This window comes from Notechis scutatus, chromosome 3 (assembly GCF_049901735.1).
Source record: "Notechis scutatus isolate UNSWTSFEM ecotype Mainland chromosome 3, rNotScu1.2, whole genome shotgun sequence".
Classification (NCBI taxonomy): Eukaryota; Metazoa; Chordata; class Lepidosauria; order Squamata; family Elapidae; genus Notechis; species Notechis scutatus.
The window spans coordinates 62,254,633-62,274,754 of record NC_142011.1 but is presented as its reverse complement, the minus strand read 5'-3'; the positions used below and the strand labels follow the sequence as shown (position 1 = coordinate 62,274,754).

General features: G+C 39.0%; 1 protein-coding gene across 8 annotated transcripts in view; it reads right to left on the bottom strand.

Annotated features, from left to right (window-relative positions):
• The window catches only part of ELAVL4 (ELAV like RNA binding protein 4), a 143,707-nt gene that overhangs the window by 107,310 nt on the left and 16,275 nt on the right, over positions 1–20,122 (bottom strand). Inside the window, exon 1 of one of the 8 annotated variants that reach the window (XM_087960244.1) lies at positions 2,755–2,973. The exons of 6 other annotated variants lie outside the window; for them this stretch is intronic. In XM_087960244.1, the coding sequence (XP_087816370.1) occupies positions 2,755–2,802 (48 nt within the window). In that variant the 5' untranslated portion in view covers positions 2,803–2,973. Of the gene's footprint in view, positions 1–114; positions 299–2,754; positions 2,974–20,122 lie in introns of those variants that run through there. One more of the 8 variants, XM_087960246.1, reaches the window with a different exon arrangement.

Here is a 20,122-nt window from a genome sequence, read left to right as displayed (position 1 = left end):
GTGATAACACAGACTGATAAAAACGCAGACTTGTGGAAAGGGATATGTTCTACACACAAATTATGAAAGACTGCTGTAGTAACAAACAAAAATTTAAAAACTACTAATACCTACCATAACCATTCTTAATGGCAAATAATGGGTCTTGCAAGGCTTCAATTCCTCTAAAGATCTGATATGGTTTCAGGGAATTAAATGCTTTATTGTATCTTTTTAAAAAATCCACAAAATACACAGGGCAGATGTATGATGCAGCAAAAATAAGAAAACCCAAACCCAAGCACTGTGCCTCAAGCCCCTGAATTTAGAATGTAGATAGCAACTGAATAAAGCCTTGATGAAATTGGCTAGCAGCTTCTTCTTTTTACATCCATTTATGGGACCATCTGTCAGCTGAAAGCGAGATGCGATTGGCTAGGGAAACTAAAGGAGGCGTTGCAACATCAGGTGCTATTGAAATTAGCTACTGCCAGATTGACAATGTTAATGATTTGGTGACCTCTACAACAACAGAGACCAGATTTCTGAACTGCAGCTTGTGTCTAGTAATTAAGGGACAGTTGAAGAACATTACAAATGCATGGATTTTGCCCACACCTCCCCACATAGAGGGGAAATTCAGGCCACACCTAGAGTATGAACACACTGACCTGTAGATGTTATACTTCAATCATGTTTCAAACTCAATATACCTCTTAAATCTAGACACATTATTCCAGACAAATGCATATTTAATTTTGTTTCCAGATTCAAAATATGAAAAAACTTACTGTCTACTGTAATTATTTTACTCATTAGTTTACTAAATTCATGACTTACATTAACTATATAAGGTATGTTCAGATACAGAAATAACAGTTTATATATTTAATAAATTACAATTATAATAAATGGTGCTACATATTTCATAAAGCCAGTGTGCTTATATAGAAAATGAAAATGTTGTTTTAATGAGGTGTAACTGTTCTGATCTAAAACTAAGAGTAAAAATGATCTGACACGTAATCTTTATAGTCTTTTTAAAGTGCAACTACAACTTGAATTGCAAGATATATATATATATCTTGCAATTCAAGTTGTAGCTGCACTTTAAAAAGACTATAAAGATTACGTGTCAGATCATTTTTACTTTTTTATATATATATAAATCAAATTTGACATATTAAAATTTCTTTCACCAAATCCATCTATATGGTCCTATGAGCTTAGGTAATTAATTAGAATGCACTCATATTAACTGGAATCAATTCTTTATAAAAGGCATGCTCTGTAAATTCTTATATTAAAAATATAAATTAAACACAACCTGAAGTAGCATTTAATGTGAAAAGGAAATTTTCTATATATGAAAGAAAACATTCAGACGGACTACATTATCAGTTTATATTTCATTGACATCCCAGTATTATTAAACAACAGTAATAATAAAAATTTAAAAATGCAGACATGAGTTTTAAAAGAATTGAGTAACCTCTCCTGAAAAATGAAGAAGTTAATGTAATACTTGGGAATAGTTTAAATAACTGCTAGCTTGTATTACCTTCTCTTACTGATTTAATTCTGATTGTTTCCTTTAAATAAATAATTAACTGAACATTTTCAAATCTGAAAATTCAATATATACAAACGAAGAATAAATTCATATATGAATGAGATGCATCACAATTGTAAGACTATATGTTCACAGAGAAAGTTTCAATTTTAATGCTAATCTTAAATTAAACCTTCACTGAATTAAAAAGAATTAAAAAGGGAATTAAGAATTTTCAACCTTTCCTCCACATCAACACACTTCTTTATGCATTCAATAATGATTTAGGAGAGCTTTTTGTCTGAAAAAGTCAGCAATAGTAGAAAGTATTAAAAAAGAAAGCTGTCTGGCCAATATAAAAAACCCCATATGTTCCATATATTGTGCATTATCATCCAAAACTAGACAAAGAAAATGGAAAGGTTAAAAAAAAATAAACCTAAAGGAAACAAAAAGAAATGTACAAGTGTCTATAGAGGCCTCTCATTAAAGACACAAGCCCTATTCTATTGTTGGGGGAGGAATCAGTGTTATTATCAGATTTCCAATAGGTCTATTCATCTTTCAGGATGGGGGGGCTGCCTACTGCATGACCAACGGGACAGAATTTGTAAACATACAAATTTTCTCTAAAAAAAATTAAGCATCAATAAGAAAAGCTATTATTTCATGCAAGCACCCTCCCCGCAAACTGGACTCAAAAATGCTGCTAACCCTTTTTCAAAATAAAATGAAACAGCTTCTCTCCCCCCCCCCCCCTTCTTTCTTACCATAAATGAGCAGTTTCTGGACTCATTAATGACAGTTTCCCTTAAAAGAAGTGATCTCATAGCACTGTGTCTCTCTCCACCATGCATACATCCTAAAGATTGCGGGTATCTTAACATCAGGAACCGCCAACAAGCTTTCTCACACACAGCCCAGATGGACTATACTTGAAGCCAATTCAACGTTAATAACTACCTACTCTGTGCCTTACGTGGTATAATGTCCTAGGCAACAGCAGCTGATTAAAACCACAAATAAAAGACAATCCTGCTATCCAAAATGATTGAAGGGATTGTCCTTAGAAATAAAGCGAAGGATAATATCTTTTTTTTTTTTTTTTTTGTTCTTTTCTTTTAAATCTCAGTTTGAGGATGAAATCCTTTCTAAGCAAATGGAGAAGAAGGAAAAAGAAAAGAAAAACGAAATACTGCCCAGAAGATGTGACAAAATATTACCTCATTATTTAACAAAGCAGCACTAAGCGTCCTGGTGATTTCAAACATCTTGCCACAGATTTTGGCTTTAGAGGAACAGAAAAAGAATCCTTTGCAAGTCCAGTCCTCTATCTGCACAGAGGATATCAATTTTCCTGCACAAAAACAATGTTTTCTTCCTGGAGTTAACACATTAAAACATCAAGTCAGTGAGCTGCATTTTCCCTCTTAGCATACGGAATAGACTCCCTCCTCTCTTTGCTAGAATAGCCTGATGCCCCAAACATGGTTGTTACTTAAACTATTCTTTAAAGTAACAGTTCACTCTCTAACCACCAGGTGGGCAGTGTGGCATGATTCAAAATGAACATCTTGAGATTGCTGTTGAATAGGATAAAGCTGTGATTCTTCAGATACACGCACAAGACTAAGTGTTGTTAGAAATGAAGAAGTGGCGTGCAATCTTTTACTTCTTATACTGTTAAAATATAATTATGCCCTCCTTAAAAAGTACATGATATTTAAAAATTATTTAGAATACAATCATATCCATGCTTACCTTGAAGTAAGCCCTATTGAATTCTACAATGTTTACTACTGAGTAGGAATGCATAATGTTACCCTGTTCCACAAGGCACCCGGTCTTTTTTTAGTGCTATTTTGAAATTCTTACTTTGTGTTTATGGTCATGGACTAAACCAATAGCTGAAGGCGAAAAGACATTAATTTAAGACTCTGATAAAATTTAGTTTTCATATTTTTCTATATACCAGGCATGATATTCCCCTCTGAAAAAAAAATCGGGGCTGGCCAAAAGAGACCCCGTGCCGCGTGCCAAGAAATCGCACAGCAACACCAACGCTACACACCCTTCCTTTCCAGCTGGTCAGGTGTGGATCAGCTCCAGAGCTGGGCAGCCGCTTCCCTGGTGGCGGGGCCGAGGCTGCCGCCCGGGGAGCACCTGCTGCTTTCCCTCGCCAGGGCCGGGCGGTGGCGTGTTGCCCTGCGCCGCGTGGCCCCCGCCTGGCAGCGCGTTTCTCAGCACGAGGCAGCTGGGTTGCTCAAGGAGCCTGGCCGGCCAGGTGAGGGGAAGGCAGCGAGGGCCCTGCCAGGCTGGGGCGGAAAACCGCTTGGCAAGGGGCTGGGGAAGCCTGCGGGCGGAGGACCAAGCGCGCTGGGAGGCAGAGATTTGGCCGAGGCCGTCAGACGGAGAGACGGCTGGTCTGCTCCGGTGCCGCTGCTGCCGTTGCAAAGCGCCGCCGCGGCTCTTCCTTTTTGCCTTTCCCTTCCCGAAGCAACGTGGGACTGGAGCAACTCCTGACTCAAGGGGCCTCCGAGGGGAGGGGAAGGAGGAGGAGAAGGGTGGGAAAGGGTGGGGGGGGATTCCCCAAAAAATCAGAATTCTGATTTTAATCGGAAGAATATCATGTCTGATATACTTTGATTCCAAACAAGAACTCTTTTCAGGTTGTTACTGCTGGCAGAAAATACCTCTGTGTGGAACAGCAAGGCCATATTACAGTATGCTAATTCAAGGAGAGTGTAAACATAATGCAAAAGACCAGAGAAATTGTGTATTAGCATCACTACTAATAAATGCTGTGTTACATCAACTGACAAATTGTTATTAAGCATGGCATTTCACAAAATATAAGGCCCCTGCCTCAAGGAGCTTAAAATGTAGTTTGTTGGGGTGGCAGCAATAAATGAAGGGGTTGTGATGGTAAAAAAATGCAAGCTTCAGTAGGAAATAGGAAAGGGTTCAAGGCAGGGAATGTTAATATACCTGAAAAGTATTTTAAATTTAGAGGGGAAAACACTTTATCTCCAACTCAGAAAAAAACAGTGGCAGTTTGTTCTTTTCTCTCTGTGGGTGTTTCTGCATCCAATCAACTTGTTTTCTTTCAAATTCCTTCAAACCATGGAGACTTGAAGAAACTAATGAATTAAATTAAAGGCATAGGTGTCTTCCCAGCTGTGTGGAGCTAGTTGAAAGGAAGAGCCAGTTAAACAGGTTTAGAGTATGGGAAGGCCTGTGATGGTTTACTGATGCCTGCACATTCTTTGCTTCCAGTAAGGCTATTCTACTCTTTTCTTCCTTAGTTTGGCTGCAAAAGCATGCACTGTTCAATACATGTACATTACGATATGTTGTTGAGCTTGCATGCTGCACAGGTAGAAATTATGCTGGATTGTTATTGAGCTTCATGGACATAGTAATATGTATTTGGGACTATTAAATTTTGTAATTTTAATTTTAATAAATTACATTTACTAAATTTCTGAACAGTAAGAACAATTAACCAGTGGAACGGCTTGCCTTCAGAAGCTATGGTGCTGAAGGGGGCTTTTAAGAAGAGATTGGACAGCCACTTGTCTGGAATGGAATAGGGTCTCCTGCTTGAGCAGGGGGTTGGACTAGAAGACCTCCAAGGTCCCTTCCAACAATATTATTCTGTTATTCTATTACGTTGTTCATAGGCTATGCTGAAATAAATCTATCACTGAACAAGCAAATCAATTCTGTCACTCTTTCTTGAAACAATTAGACTGCAAAAACCATATTTTTGACAATCAATTCCATTATTTATAGGAATTTTAGTTTTTTAAAAAAAATCAAGATTTCTTTGCTTCTTCTGTAGACCATAGGAGATTCTCAGCATACTGACTCCTTGGATCCTATTCTCATCTGGACCTGTTCTTTTCTGGTATTATATTTCTCTTTTCTGCACACCTTATGTCAAAGAAAAAAATGTAAAAGATGTCAGAGTCTTAATATGAAACCTGTACAATAGAAAAGTTATGTGTTTACCTATCCATTGTAAGATTTTTTATTCCATTGAATAATTTCCGAATCCAAAGGTGTGGGTAGCTTCTTTGAGGACAAATAATACAGCTTCTTTTCTTTCAGCATTTTCCGTATTTTTAGTGGGGGGAGGGGGTTAAAGAGAAATATATTACACACTATTATATTTTAGTGTGTCAAAAAGGGGAAGAAAAAAATATATATACATGAAAATTTGTATTTTTTCAAGCTATATTTGAGTTATATGATCTATAAGCTTACAGCTTTGTTCCCAATGCCATTTGTTTGGTAAACTTGGAAGATTTGTTTCTCTCTCATGTACATCCAAACTAGACTGTGTTGTTTCTCCATGTCATATAATATACGTGGGTACACGCATATCTATCTATCTATCTATCTATCTATCTATCTTGCCATTTTTGTTTAAATTAGAGGTGGAGACCCTTTGAAAGCCATGTGCAACATGATTTCATTTTAATGTATGTCAATTAGTGTACATTCAAAGTAACAATAAAGTTATTCTACTCTACTCTATTCAGCAAAAAGGTGGTAGTGATAGCTATATATGGTCTGAAAATTTTCCAAGCATCATCTGGGGGGGTGTCAATAAAATTGGGTCTCTAATTGTATTTCTGGGATTTATTTGATTAAGTGCCATCAAGTTGCAGTTAACTCTTATATGTTAGCTTTGTTTTTTCTTAGGCAGCTAGTACCACATTAAAAAAAAACCAACCAAATAACGTATCAAATTTTAATCAGGAGCAGGCATATGGTCTGCTAAGCAATTCCCAGTTATTGTAAGACATACTGATATACCTGCAGCTCTTCTTTTTTGTAATGGTAATACTTTCTATTCCAATTCAGTAGATGTCTACATTGAAGTACAATATGCCAAATCATTATGTAAATGCTGCACATTAATCAAATGCAAATTAATTAGAGATTTTAAAAATAGTTTGAAATTATACTACCTACATCCAAGTATGATTATCGAAAACAAGGGCAAACTTACAAAACGAACCTTAGAAGTTCAAGTAATTAAGTCCCTTTAAGTTTGTTTTTGTTTTTCAGTTTTTAATCATAAGCAATCAATGTCACTTAAATACCTGATCATATACTGGGTTCAAAGGGTTGTTTAAGCATGATAGATGTTACAAGTGATTGGGTTTGCACCACAAGCTAAGCCATAAATCATAGTTTACAAATCACAATGATTTGGGTTCACAGAACATGTTAAAGCAAAACAAAGCAAGTCACACAATTACTGTATGCCACATGTGAATACAGTTCAATGATCTTAAAAATTCTAAGACAGTAAAGACTTCTTTCATGTTTATGTATCAAAGTCTCTTACATTTCATGCTGTCAAAGGCAGACATTCTTCCACAAAGCTAAATGCATTTAGAACTACACATTAATTCAAATTAATCTGCTAAATTACAGTTGTGTTTCTCTTATTAGATGCATTGGGCTCAATTTCTGTTTGATTTCTTCTCTACCTGTTTTTAACCTTTCCTTAGCTCTGCTACTTTTTCTTCTGACACACTGTGATTTGGTTCAAAATCACTGTATCAAACTCAACCAACTTGTCTGAGCCCTTCAATTGCAATTACTTTAATAATTATTTGCAAAATTTTTCTCACATGCATCTAATATTTATGTATTCTGTATTCAATCAGTATAGTTGCTAGATTCAGAAGATTTCTGATATGATTTTAAGGAGAGTTACCACTTAGTGGACACAGCTAATATTAATAGGCCACTACTCCAATTTAATGTTAAGATCACACGCTTATGATACCATTTCAAAAGACAGTAAGATTTATAAAGGAGAGATTATCAGTCTCTCCCATTAAGTCTAGTGAAGGGCCTAAGTCCTTATTATTTGAATGGCAAAGAACAAAGAAAATCTGAAAATAAAAGCAGTAGATGGTTCCATAGGATCTGAAGGCTGCAGAAATGGGCCCAAAAAGATGCCTACTTCTGTTTTTTATTCAGTGACTCTGGGAGGTTCACCTGGAGGTCCTCATTACCTCATTCCTCTGAATCATTTGGTGAGATATGCAAGTTTGACCATAATATTTCTTACTACTGGTGTCACAGGTAGTCCTTGAGTTACGACCACAATTGAGCCCAACATTTATGTTGCTAACAGAAACATTTAAGTGAGTTTGTCCTGTTTTACAACCTGTTACAACTGTTTGTTAACAGAACTGCTCCGTAATTTATCTAACACAATGTGGAAGTAGGAAGACTGAAAACACATATTTAAGAAAATGAATTGAAAGGACATCAACGCCAAACAATAACAACCCACTGATGTGCTACCATATGGTATATGCATCACAGTAGAACATCACTGAAACATGTTTCTGTCAAAGGAGATTGGTCTTACCTGAGACGCCATTTCTCATTGGTAGCAAGAGTCCAGGCAAGGGTTAACTCTGTCTCCTAGCTGATTGGACCGAGTCTGTCAAAGCTGCTTAGTCCCGCCTCTGTTCCTGGTCTTCCCCAGCTTTTGGCAAAGTCAACTTGACAGACCTGATGTGCCTCTGCAAATGGAATAAGAAGAACAGCTATCTACCCACTTCCCACACCCCAGACCAGACATACCCAGAGTGGTACTAGATTTCTTGCTACTGTCAGTCCTGGACACATGTAATGCCATTTCGAGGGGTGGATGACTCACTTGGCGCTGATACATACCTTGATGAGCCAGAGCCAGAAGGAACTCACAAACAGCTGTGAGGCATTAATTCAGAGACTGCTGGCATTTCCCTTATTTAGCAGAAGGTGTTTCCCTTATTCGGCTGTTGAAGTTAATCACCATGTATGGGGGAGGCAAGGTGGCTTTTGCACGGGGTTAAAAGGTGGCGGGGAGCACTAGGCAGGCAGTCCTAACTAAATCTGCATTACATGCTGGTCAGATCGTGCCGTTTGCAAATAGGAGATAAACACTTCAAAGCAAAGCAAAGCGTGTTTATGGTTATTCTCAGTTTATTGAAGTGGAACCTGACAGCTACCAATGAGAAAGGGCGTCTCGGGTAAGAACAATGCCCCTTCTCCATTGTGTACTGCGAGAGTCCAGGAAAGGTACATACCAAAGCTGGAGTGTGCATGAGAAGGCTCAAGTCTGGACCTGATCACCCTGTTCCGCATGCACTCTCTGAAGCACACGTCTGCCAAAGGCTGCTTCCACCGATACAAAGGCATCCCAGTGGTAATTCCTGATAAACAGAGAGGGGAATGACCATGTGGCTTCCTCAATTGAACCTTGCATGGCCCAACCAGCTGGCCCAACACTCCTTGTGGAATGAGCTGTCACTCCACGGGGTAATGGAAGGGACCGGCTCACATACATCTGAGAAATGCAAAACTGGATCCACCTGCTCACGGTCAATGGAGTGACTTTACTACCCAATGTGGCAGGCTGAAATGACACGAAGAGTGACTCCGTTCTACGGAAGGCAGAGTCCTCTTAATGTAGATCCTCAAGGCGTGACGCACATCAAGAGTGAGCCAATGCGTGGCCAGGGTTCGGGCAGAAGTCTGGAAAGACCAGTTCCTGTGTCCTATGGAACCACGAGTTCACCTTCGGGATGAAGACCGGATCCAACCTCAGGACCATTCTATTTGGATAAAAAAATACAGAGGTCCTCATGAGAGCCTCCTAGCCAATGTTATAGCCACAAGGAACACCACCTTGACTGTCATAAGATGCAAATTGGTAGATCTAAGCAATTCGAATGGAGCTCTTAGGCAGGTCCCACGTGGGGTACCTGTGAACCACCAGAGACCTTAGATTCGTGGTTCCTTTGATGAATCTGCGCACTGTGGGATGATGTGCCAGAGATTCCAACTTCCCACAAGTCAGAACCGATGACAGGACCACCACCTGTTGGCAAATGGTATTAGGTATGAGTCCTCTATCAAGACCTGCTTGCACAAAGTCCAGGATTTGTGCTATAGATGCTGCTGTAAGAGGGATATTTGATTTGGACAACCAAAGACAAAAGGTGTTCCAAGTTGCATCATATATACAATTTGTGGAAGGCCTCTTGGAAGCCTATATTGTCTGGATTACCCTGCAGGACAATTGTCCCATCTCAGAGAGCTCCATCCAAGCTCCAGGCAGCTAGCTATAACCACTGTGGCTCTGGGTGGACCAGGGTTCCCTGAAGGAGGGAGATCCCGTTCTGCAGAATCCTCTACGGCTGCGCTACTGTTCTGACCCAGCTGAATTCCTCGAGAGCAAAAACAAAGATAAACTCAAAAACTGAAACATTCACGACTTTATTCCACAAATACCTTTGTAGTTACCAGATGGCTTGCAGCCAAGTAATCCAATTAGAAAAACCTTCAAATAAATCAGAGTCTGTTATCATCACACTTAACCCTTGAAACACTTTTTGCCTTCTGCAAAGGCAAAAACCATTTGCAACTAGGCTTATATTCCCTAGAGGGAGGGGCCATTACATTGCCTCCTTACCCCTGAATCGTCTATGCAGCTTCAACTGTTCCCTCCTGGGAATGGAGGAGGACACTAATCCCACTATAGGTTCGTCTACCTCGAGAGTATTCAATAATTTTGAGAAATCAGGGGCCAAATTGAAATATTTCCTGTCATATCCAGTGGGGGCTAGGTACACCGCTGCAGAGGCCCACTGTTTCTGTACCAGGTCCACAAACATGGGAGGAACTGGGATCACCTCTGCTTCGACAACTGATTGGTCGAAAATTAGATTTTCTGGTCCCTCTTCCGAAGGAGTTGAAGTGGTAGAAGGGGTCGACTTGTTTAGGCGTGCAATATTTTTTGCCTTAAACAAGAGAGATCTGAAAAGTTGTGGGTGGAATAAGCCTGTAAAAACAGGTTGGTCAGGAACAAGGCCCTCACCCTCAGACATTCCCCTTTCTAAGGGGTCTGCTTCTGACAGGGGCTCGCTGTCATGTATTGATCCTGATTCAATCTCTTCCATTTGATCAATTTGATCCACTTCTTCTTCCTCCTCCTCCTCCTCAGTCGGCCCTTGGAGGGGGACCTCCCCTTGTAAATGTACCTGGGTATAGTGCTGCTCCGACCTGGTCAATGACCTCAGCGATTGGGAATCATAATCGGCGATCACAGGATGTTCCCTGGTCATAACTGCATGTTGAAGACCTGCTGCAATTCCCTGGTGGATTGCCAGCTCCATCCAGGCCTTCATCCTCTCTGGAACTTCCTCTGGAAGAATGTCGTCCTGATGAAGACCGGCATCAGTCGGAGTGAATGTAGCTTCGGGAGACCTTCACATGGTTGGTGTCCCAGATACTTGGGCCTGTTGGCCTTGGGGAGCCAAGCTGCGCCTGGATGAGAGGGAGAGATCTTGGGGAGGAGGAGGGTGGGAAGAGGTAGACGGACCTGGACTGGAGGAGGGGAAGTCCTGTGAGACCTTGTGCGCCTCCCGTGTGCACTTATCTATCTGTTTTTGTAAAGCTTTATGGCGCCTGATGGCATCCCTTTCTGAAGTTTTAGAATTCCCTTTAGCCTGCTTAGGTTTGTGCTGAGATTTGGCTTTGACCTTCAAGGATGAGGTCTGATAGCTGCTACCATCTGCCATTTCGATTGAAGTTGGAATTGCAGTATGCTTGTTATACAATGCAATACTGTGAAGGCGTTTGGCATGCCCAGGGGCCTGAACTGAGGACAGACCGGTTGCCCTGATGATGTTTTTATTGCCGCCTTTCCTCTTTTTTTTTTTTTTGAATAATACCTATCTATAATGAGTCGTATCTCAGTAATAATATTTTATTGATATTAAAATATTATAATGAAGAGAAAATTATAATAAATAATAATAATAAATAATAATAATAATAATAATAATAATAATAATAATAATAATAATAATATCACCACTAATATATATATATATATATATATATATATATATGGCAATATGTATATGAATATTAATTAAGTGGCACGATGTTAAGTGATAAGAAACCAAACAGCCAAATTGAGAATGCCTAAAGGCCCAGATTGATAAGGGTAGAGGCCTTCAACAGCTTCCCTGCACAGGCGGACACAGGCCTAGGTGCTCGCTGTTGTGCTGCTGGGTTGATTGGGCTGTGTGGTTTAAGCCAACAATTTAACTGTAAGAATAGCCTCGAATGTAGAAAAAAACCAAGACGAGGGTATAATGGTCCCCAGTGTTCCTGAACGGAACCTCTGCTCGGGACAGAGTTACCTCACACAGCACGAAATGGAATACAGGCGCGTGGCCACGAGGTCTTGTAAGAAAAGATGGCCTCCGGCCAGTAATCTTTTGGCATGCTCCCCAGCAGCAAACTCCCGCCGTGTGAAGGAATAGCCTCCGATGGCTTTTCCTATAAGGCTAAATGGCGGGGAAGGGTGGAAGGCACTAAGCATTTGAATCCTCCACCCCAAGTGGCGTTCAGAGGGGGAAGGAAAGCGATACGACTCCGTTGGGAGCAAAGAGCTCACGCCATTGTTCAGGTAAAAGAAACTCTGCGGCAATCTGTCGGAATGGCAGGGGTATAAAGATCGGTTGTGGGGAGGGGGTGCGGTGCAGCACCGAAGCCTCCTGCTGCTTTGGGGCGCAAATTGGCGTTTCCCTGTAATGCTAGCGATCTCTGTAATGCAAGCCAACATCGAGAGATCGCAATGCAATTAGAAGGCTAAAGGATTCTAAAGACAAGCTGATTAACTTTCAAACCTGCTAGCAAGGAAAGAATTTTTCCTGTTTTGGCCAAGGAAGAATCACAAGCACTGCCTATCTCTCACGAGGCTGAGCCAAAACTGGGGAACGCTGGGGAGGAGTCCCGTGGAGGAGGAGGAGCGTTCCACAAATGAAGCCCAGCCTAGACATGCAGAGATTGAAGCACCTCCCACTACTGGATGCTCTGAACAGCTCATGGGAGAAGAGTATCAGATTGCACAGGAATTTCTCCACCGGGATCTCCAGCATCCCCCTTTGGACCCAAGTTGGCAGTGTTCTTTGCTTTGAATAATAACAATTTAAACAAGGTAGGACGAAACAGCCCGGTAAATACTAGTTGATCAGATAATAATCCTTCGTCCTCAGAGAGACCTGATTCCCTCTGTTCGCCTTCCCCTGCAAGGAAGGATTGATTATACTCTAAGCGAGCAGGTGAACTGGGCTCCTGGAAGTGATGTATGGCCCCAGGCAGGTGTCTCATCTGCTCCTGTGTTGGGATTATGGATATGTAAGAAACATGGAGGAAGGCTGTCTAAAGTGCTAAATGCCTTCAATTATCCCCTGCCTGGTATCCTTAGCAATGATAGCCTGCATGTTGAGTGGTTTTTCAACTTCAGTGGGGTCCCTGGGGCAAAGCCCCGCTGTTTTGGGGGTGAAAGTTGCCTCCACTCCTGGTCTAGGCCTGCTAAGAGGCTGCTCCCAAGGCTCTGACTGAAAGGCAACATCTTGGGAATCCCCATAATCTCTGCTTTCTGTGGGCAATAGCTGAATAGCAGGCCCATCCATGTCATCCGGGGACCAGGCATGGGCCCGTGGTTTGTTAGCTGGAGTAGGCCCTGCTTCTGCCTGTAAGCCTCGTTGTGGCAGGAGATAGCTGAGCCATCGAGTGGGGTGATCTTTGACTCTGCCCACTGTTAGCCCTGTCTTTCCAAGGCCTTCTGACGCCTCATGGCGTCCCTTCTCTGCTTTAGAGGTCCTTTTGGAAGTTGAAGCCTTCTTAGTTGCTTTGCCCTTGGCTGCCATTGCAGAACATGTGGGGCTGTGGGTTCCTGCCCGCCATGATATGACTGGAGCAACAATTACGTTCAAACACACTTGATGTAGTTAGCCACCCATGTATTGGAGAAGAAGTGTTAGGGGTTGAATTACACTATAGTATCCACGGAATGCAATCCTGATTGCACCACTCCTGGCCACGTAAGCATGTTGGATTCTCCTGGCTCAATTCCTGGGATTGATAAAGGTCCTCAGCAGCCGCAAAACACACCCTGCTGGAATGACTTGCCCTTTCAAGGGCCTTCGGCGGGCACTTCACGCTGGATTGGGGCATTCCCAATGGCCTACAGCAAGGCCTGTATGTCAGCAAAGGGGAGCCAGGCTCCACCGTACCGGAATTAAGAGCGTGCCGCACAATTCATCACTTCTACATAGATGCCTTGGCCTTCAGTGCTGGAGCCGATGCTTCCAGCGCTGGAATCAGCAACTAGGGTGTTTGGTCAGACCTGGAGAAATGCGGGCCAAATCTTCCCGATTTGTGCTGCCGTGAATCATGCTGTCACATCTTCCAGTGAATGAGGCTGGAGTCTCAGTGCTTGATGTTGAGGTGGCCGGGATGGCCGAAGCCTTGCCCGGCATTTTTTGCCCAGGCAGATCAGCTGTGAAGTGGGAGCTGCTCTTTTATTTTAAACTTTTCTTCCAACTGTAGCAATTCCGATTAAAACCGAACTCTGGGAGAGGCAATAAACAGGTCCATCCTAGCTGAGGGACGGAGTCGAAAGTTGGGGAAGACCAGCAAAAGAGGTGGTATTAAGCAGCTTTGACAGACTCAGTCCAATCAGCTAGGGGAAGGAGTTAATCCTTGTCTGGACTCTCACAGCTACACAATGGAGAAGAGCAGTATTCTCATTTTTAATATACAGTGAAAACTTATTTTATTGGACCTTGGTAGAGTTGATTGGGATTTCCCTTTATGTCATTCACAATTAAATGCAAGCCATTTTCATATGATATGATGCAAATGATACAAATTAATGTATTTTCCCTTTTTGTGTGAGATTATACATGTGGCATAGATTTTGTAATGACATACTCTGACAACCTCAGTAACAAACACTCCTCTCCCATTTGATTCATTAAAGTGAGATTCCTCTCTATTATAAGCTGCCTTTTGGGTTCAGGCTGAAGAATAATCTTTTCCAGAGTTGTTAATCAGCTGGCAAGGAATAGTCCCCAAGCAGAGTGCAAATACCACAACAGCATCTCATTTGAGTTCCCCAGCCTCTGATCCAGAAGTTAATCAAAATTATCATAGAAAACCTTATCCTCCATGAATTTAAGCAATCTAAATAGGTGGTTATTACTGTATCTTCTGAAGAGAATTCAACTTTTTTTCTTTCTGTCCTGAGAGAGAGCTTATTTGTTCCAAAGATCAAATAAGTGATACCAAAACAGTCACCAAAATGCTATCTTGAGGTAAAATCAAATAATACGCTCACATGACTGTTATAATTCTAACATTAACATGTTAACATGTAATGCTTGATGTGCTGCTGCTTTAAAACACATGAAATTGTAGTGGAAATAACCATGCAACAAACTGATATGCTGCTACCACTCAAAGTACTGAGAAATTATCAAGGAATAATATTTTAAAATTGTAATTTTTAAAAAATTCCAACAAAATTATAAACGAAGCAAGTGAACTGGGCAAAAAGAAAATGATGGATACAATTCAACAATAGAGGCTAAAAATGGTGTAAGAAAAGCAAACATAAACTTCTCTTCCTGCTGACATGATTTTCCCCCAATGCATATTATTGTCAATGAACAACTTTTGTGCTATTGTTTCAGCAAGCAGCTAAAGTATTGTTTTCGATGTTGCAAAGCACTTGCAAAAAAAGTGCTTATAGCCTGATAATTCATATATATAATTTTTCCATTTGTCAAACTGTTTGCAAAGCAGCTCTTAACAAACTCCGCTAACTATGGCAATCTACATCAAAAATAAAGCATCACCCATACAAGAATATACCTCAACCTTTCATAAAAGTCTGGGTTTCACCATGACAGAAGCAAAAATAACATTTTTGCAAGGACTATTTTATATTTACAAGCATTTTATTGTAATAATTACAGCAGTTTTTAAAAAGTTTTCAATTATTTTCCTTTATTTTGTATACTATCTAGAGCAGAGGTCGCCAACCTTTTGGGCACCAGGGACCCGTTCAGTGGAGGTTTTTATTTTATTGATTTATTTATTTTTGTTAATTGTTTACAAGATAATAGGTATAAGTAAAAACATAGTTATGAATACATGGATACATATAAGAAAAATAAAAATATAAAAAACAATAGGACAGGGATGGTAGGCACGTTGGTGCGCTTATGCACGCCCCCTACAGACCTCTAAGGAAAGGGGTGAGGTCAATAGTAGACAGTCTAAGGTTAAAGTTTTTGGGGTTTGGGGAAAAAAACCACAGAGTCAGGTAGAGTATTCCAGACACTGACCACTCTGTTGCTGACATCGTATTTCCTGCAATCAAGTTTGGTGTCATTAACCTTGAGTTTGTATCTATTGTTTGCTCTTGTGTTGTTATTGTTAGGAATATAAGTCACCTAACAGTTATTTGGGTTGGAAATATATAAACTAGGATAGACATGATAAAAATGATAATACAACTGATTGCTGGAGATTGAAAAAGAGTCTTTATGGCTTGAAGCAATCAGGATATGAGTGGAACCAATGTATAGTTAAAGAATTAACTAAGATAGGCTTTGTAGCTGGCATGGCTGATCCATGTTTGTTTAAAAGAGAAAGTAATAGTGTAATTTCATTGTTGCTATTGTTTACTGATGACATAGCATTAATCACCAAAACTGAACAAGAAGCTACTAAAATAATATCACTGTTAGAGAAGAAATTTAAGATAAAACGGTTAGGAGAAATTAAACAATATCTTGGAATAAAGATAGATAGAACTGGGGGAGGATACAAAATCTCACAGGCAGATAAAATTAACCAATTACTAAAAAGTTTTAAAATGGAACTTTGTAAGCTGGCTAAAACACCAATGAGCCAGGAGTTTAGCCATAATGATGTTCAAAGTCCTATTTTTGATCAGAACATTTATCAGTCTTTGATTGGTAGTTTATCTTATCTCAGTAACTGGTCAAGGCCAGATATAACACACAGTGTTAATCAATTAGCGAGATTTAATGCTGAGCCGACTGAAAGGCACTGGCAAGCTGCTAAGCGTGTGTTAAGATATCTGAAACAAACAATGCATTATGCATTATATTTGGAGTCTAAAGATGAACTGAGTTTAACTGCATATGCTGATGCAAGTTTTGCTAGACAAATACACGAAAATCTACATCGAGTACTATAGTATTATTGGGAAAAGTGTTGATTGGATGGAGGTCTATTAGACAGAAACATCGAAGTTTGTCAACAATGGAAGCTGAATTCTCATGTTTGTCTTTATTATGTACAGATTTAGTTTGTTATAAGCAATTATTGATTGATATGGAAATTGATGTAACAAATTCTATTGTTGTTTATGAAGACAACCAATCAGCAATACAGATGGCTTCAAATATTGCTGTTAAGACAAGAACGAAACACACAGATTTAAGATATTTAAATGCGAGACAATGTGTGAAAAGATGATTAAGCTAGAATACTGTATGTCAGAAAACAATATAGAAGATCATTTTACAAAGTCCCAAGGCTCTATAAAGCGTAAGGCTTGCTGTGAAGATTATGGACTTAGAATGTAAGGTTGTATATACTGTCCTACCCAAAGGGGAGAATGTTAGGAATATAAGTCACCTAACAGTTATTTGGGTTGGAAATATATAAACTAGGATAGACATTTTAATACTGTCTTTAAGAGAATGCTAAAATGTAATTGGGTGTGGTTCCGCAAATGGCCATAAGATGAAGCCAGAAACCTGGGTTGTGTTAGTTTCAGAAGAGAGTCCCAGTGGAGTGTGTGAATCTCTGTTTCCTTCTGTTGGAGAGTTTTGCTGTTCCTCCTAATGACTGTTACTGATCATTGATGTAAGTCTGTTACTGAACTGTTTTTTGATACTGGACTTTGATATTTGGATTATCCCTGAACTGAACACTGACTGATTTACCTGTGAATGACTTGGACTGTTTATCTTGGACTGTGCTTAAACGTTTATTGGAAGTAAAAACCTACAGTGTATCTGTGTGCTGTGTATCATTCAATATTACTCTCACTACGTCTCCCTGTATGCGCTCATTCTCCTAACGGGGAATTACCTCAACAGTTATGGTTGAAGCTGAAGTATTCATTGACAGGTAGGACATTGCAATGTATGATTTTATATACTATACTTAGATCAGACCGAAGGTGGCGTAGGTTTTCTAGGTCTAGAATTTTGAGTCTGGCGGCATAAGGTATTCTGCAACAAGTAGAGGAGTGGAGAACTCTTCTTGTGAAATATTTCTGGACTTTCTCAACTGTGTTAATATCAGATACGTAATGTGGGTTCCAGACTGATGAGCTGTATTCGAGCATTGGTCTAGCAAATGTTTTGTATGCTGTAATTATTTTTCTGCAGACTGGAGGAGTGTGTGGTTTTGCCTGCTGTCTGCATTCCGCGGATGGGGCTTCGCTTGTTTGCACGGACCAGTGGGGTTAGGGATCCCTGATCTATAGATAAAGAATATGTAACCCTCCAGCTGAAAAGTACTGTCAAATACAAAGTACTATAATTTAAGCAGATTAACTTCCCTATATAGAATTTAAACCAGCAAAATTTCACTACTTCACAGAGACAAAATACTGAAATGTTCCTATTTGTCTCTTTCTGCTGAAAAACTCATATAAAATTGGCCTCATATATATAAACTGAGGCTAGAATGATTTTTTTTAATAAAATGCCTTACCAGTTTGAGTGTTACAGTTCTTGGAAAAATACTATCATATCAGAAGGGAAATTATTCCATAATTTTGTTTGACAAACATTTTTTAGGATCCTTTACATAGTTAAAATAGCAAAATGTGATTTAATTAACGTTTAAAGAGTACCACAAATATTTTAAAACCATCCATCAAAATCAACACTATATATAAAACTTAATAGGATAATTATTTGAGAGAACAATTATTGCAAAATCAAAACAATTAAAAGACTTTTTAAAATTGGGAGAAAACTTCAGAAGGGAAATTTTATAGCTCCTGTTCTATTCCGCCCCGTTCAAATGTGAAAAAGTGAATGCTCTAGCATTTTAGACAATTAGTATCTTTGCCTACAGAAAACTACGCTGAGAATAATAACTATTCGCCTCTTTTAAACCAACTCAAAATGCCACTGCAAAATTCAGGACTATTATATGCTACTAACTTCCTTTGAACAAGCATTGCTGAAGAAAAAAGGTTGGGGACCACTGCTTTACATAGTTAAAATAGCAAAATGTGATTTAATTAACGTTTAAAGAGTACCACAAATATTTTAAAACCATCCATCAAAATCAACACTATATATAAAACTTAATAGGATAATTATTTGAGAGAACAATTATTGCAAAATCAAAACAATTAAAAGACTTTTTAAAATTGGGAGAAAACTTCAGAAGGGAAATTTTATAGCTCCTGTTCTATTCCGCCCCCGTTCAAATGTGAAAAAGTGAATGCTCTAGCATTTTAGACAATTAGTATCTTTGCCTACAGAAAACTAGAAACCAACTCAAAATGCCACTGCAAAATTCAGGACTATTATATGCTACTAACTTCCTTTGAACAAGCATTGCTGAAGTAGATTTATGTTTTTTTTCTGACTATGTTTCTCATATTTTACAAGATTTCTTCAAAACAAGCACTCTCTCTTTAGTATCAAGGCATGCTTTGTTACCTTTGTCTAGAGACATCCTGTTCTACTCTGATAAAACTTAATTGTTCCTCTGACATTGAACAGTAAGAGACTGTTAAACTCATCTAATAAACTAGAAGTGCTTTATTTTTAGCATTGTTTCAAAAAGTGTAACACTAGAAAACCTATTATTCCACTGCACTAGGTTAAAAAGCCATTTTTATTTTTGAAGTGTCTTCAAATTGGTAACAGTGCCAGTCAGAGTTCTACATAATAAAGGGATATTTTAAAACAGAATTGAATAAACTTTAAATAATGTTTAATATTGTGATTGAAGCAAAATTCAATTTTTTAGTTCCTAAATACATTTCCAAAGCAAAATGCCAGCTAAAATGCCAACAAAAAAACTGGAGAAAATACTGTTCAGAATACACTCATGTTTATTGCCAACGTATTCTCTCCATCTAAATTAATCATTTAGGTCACTACACTATGCATACAATCCTGGTAGGTCTTTTTTAATAAACAAATTTATATGTCTAATTCCTGAAAGTCCCCCAATACTTCACACCTATTGTATGATGATACAATTCTGGCTACAGGTATACTGAGATACAATTCTGGCAACAGGTATACCAAGAACTGAGTTTTATAGAATAATAATTGAGAATAAACTGATATATATTAAAATCATACAGATGGACATACTGTAATTAATTCATATATTTTTATATTAAAGATGAAAGGAAATCCAATGCTGAGGTGCACAGGTCTAAACTGTCTCTTAAATATTTTAAGACCACAGAACATCAAATAACCCACGTTTAGATAAATGAGAAATATATATTGAAATAAAGCACATTTTAATAATATTCAAAATTTATCTCATATTTAATACAGTGATAATACAGTGATAAGTCTTTGTGTGATCTTTGGGGTTTGCATGTATCAGCATAAGTTATCAAAGTCTGGAGTGAGATTTGTTACAAGAAATCTTATATTAAAATTCAGCCTATTTCAA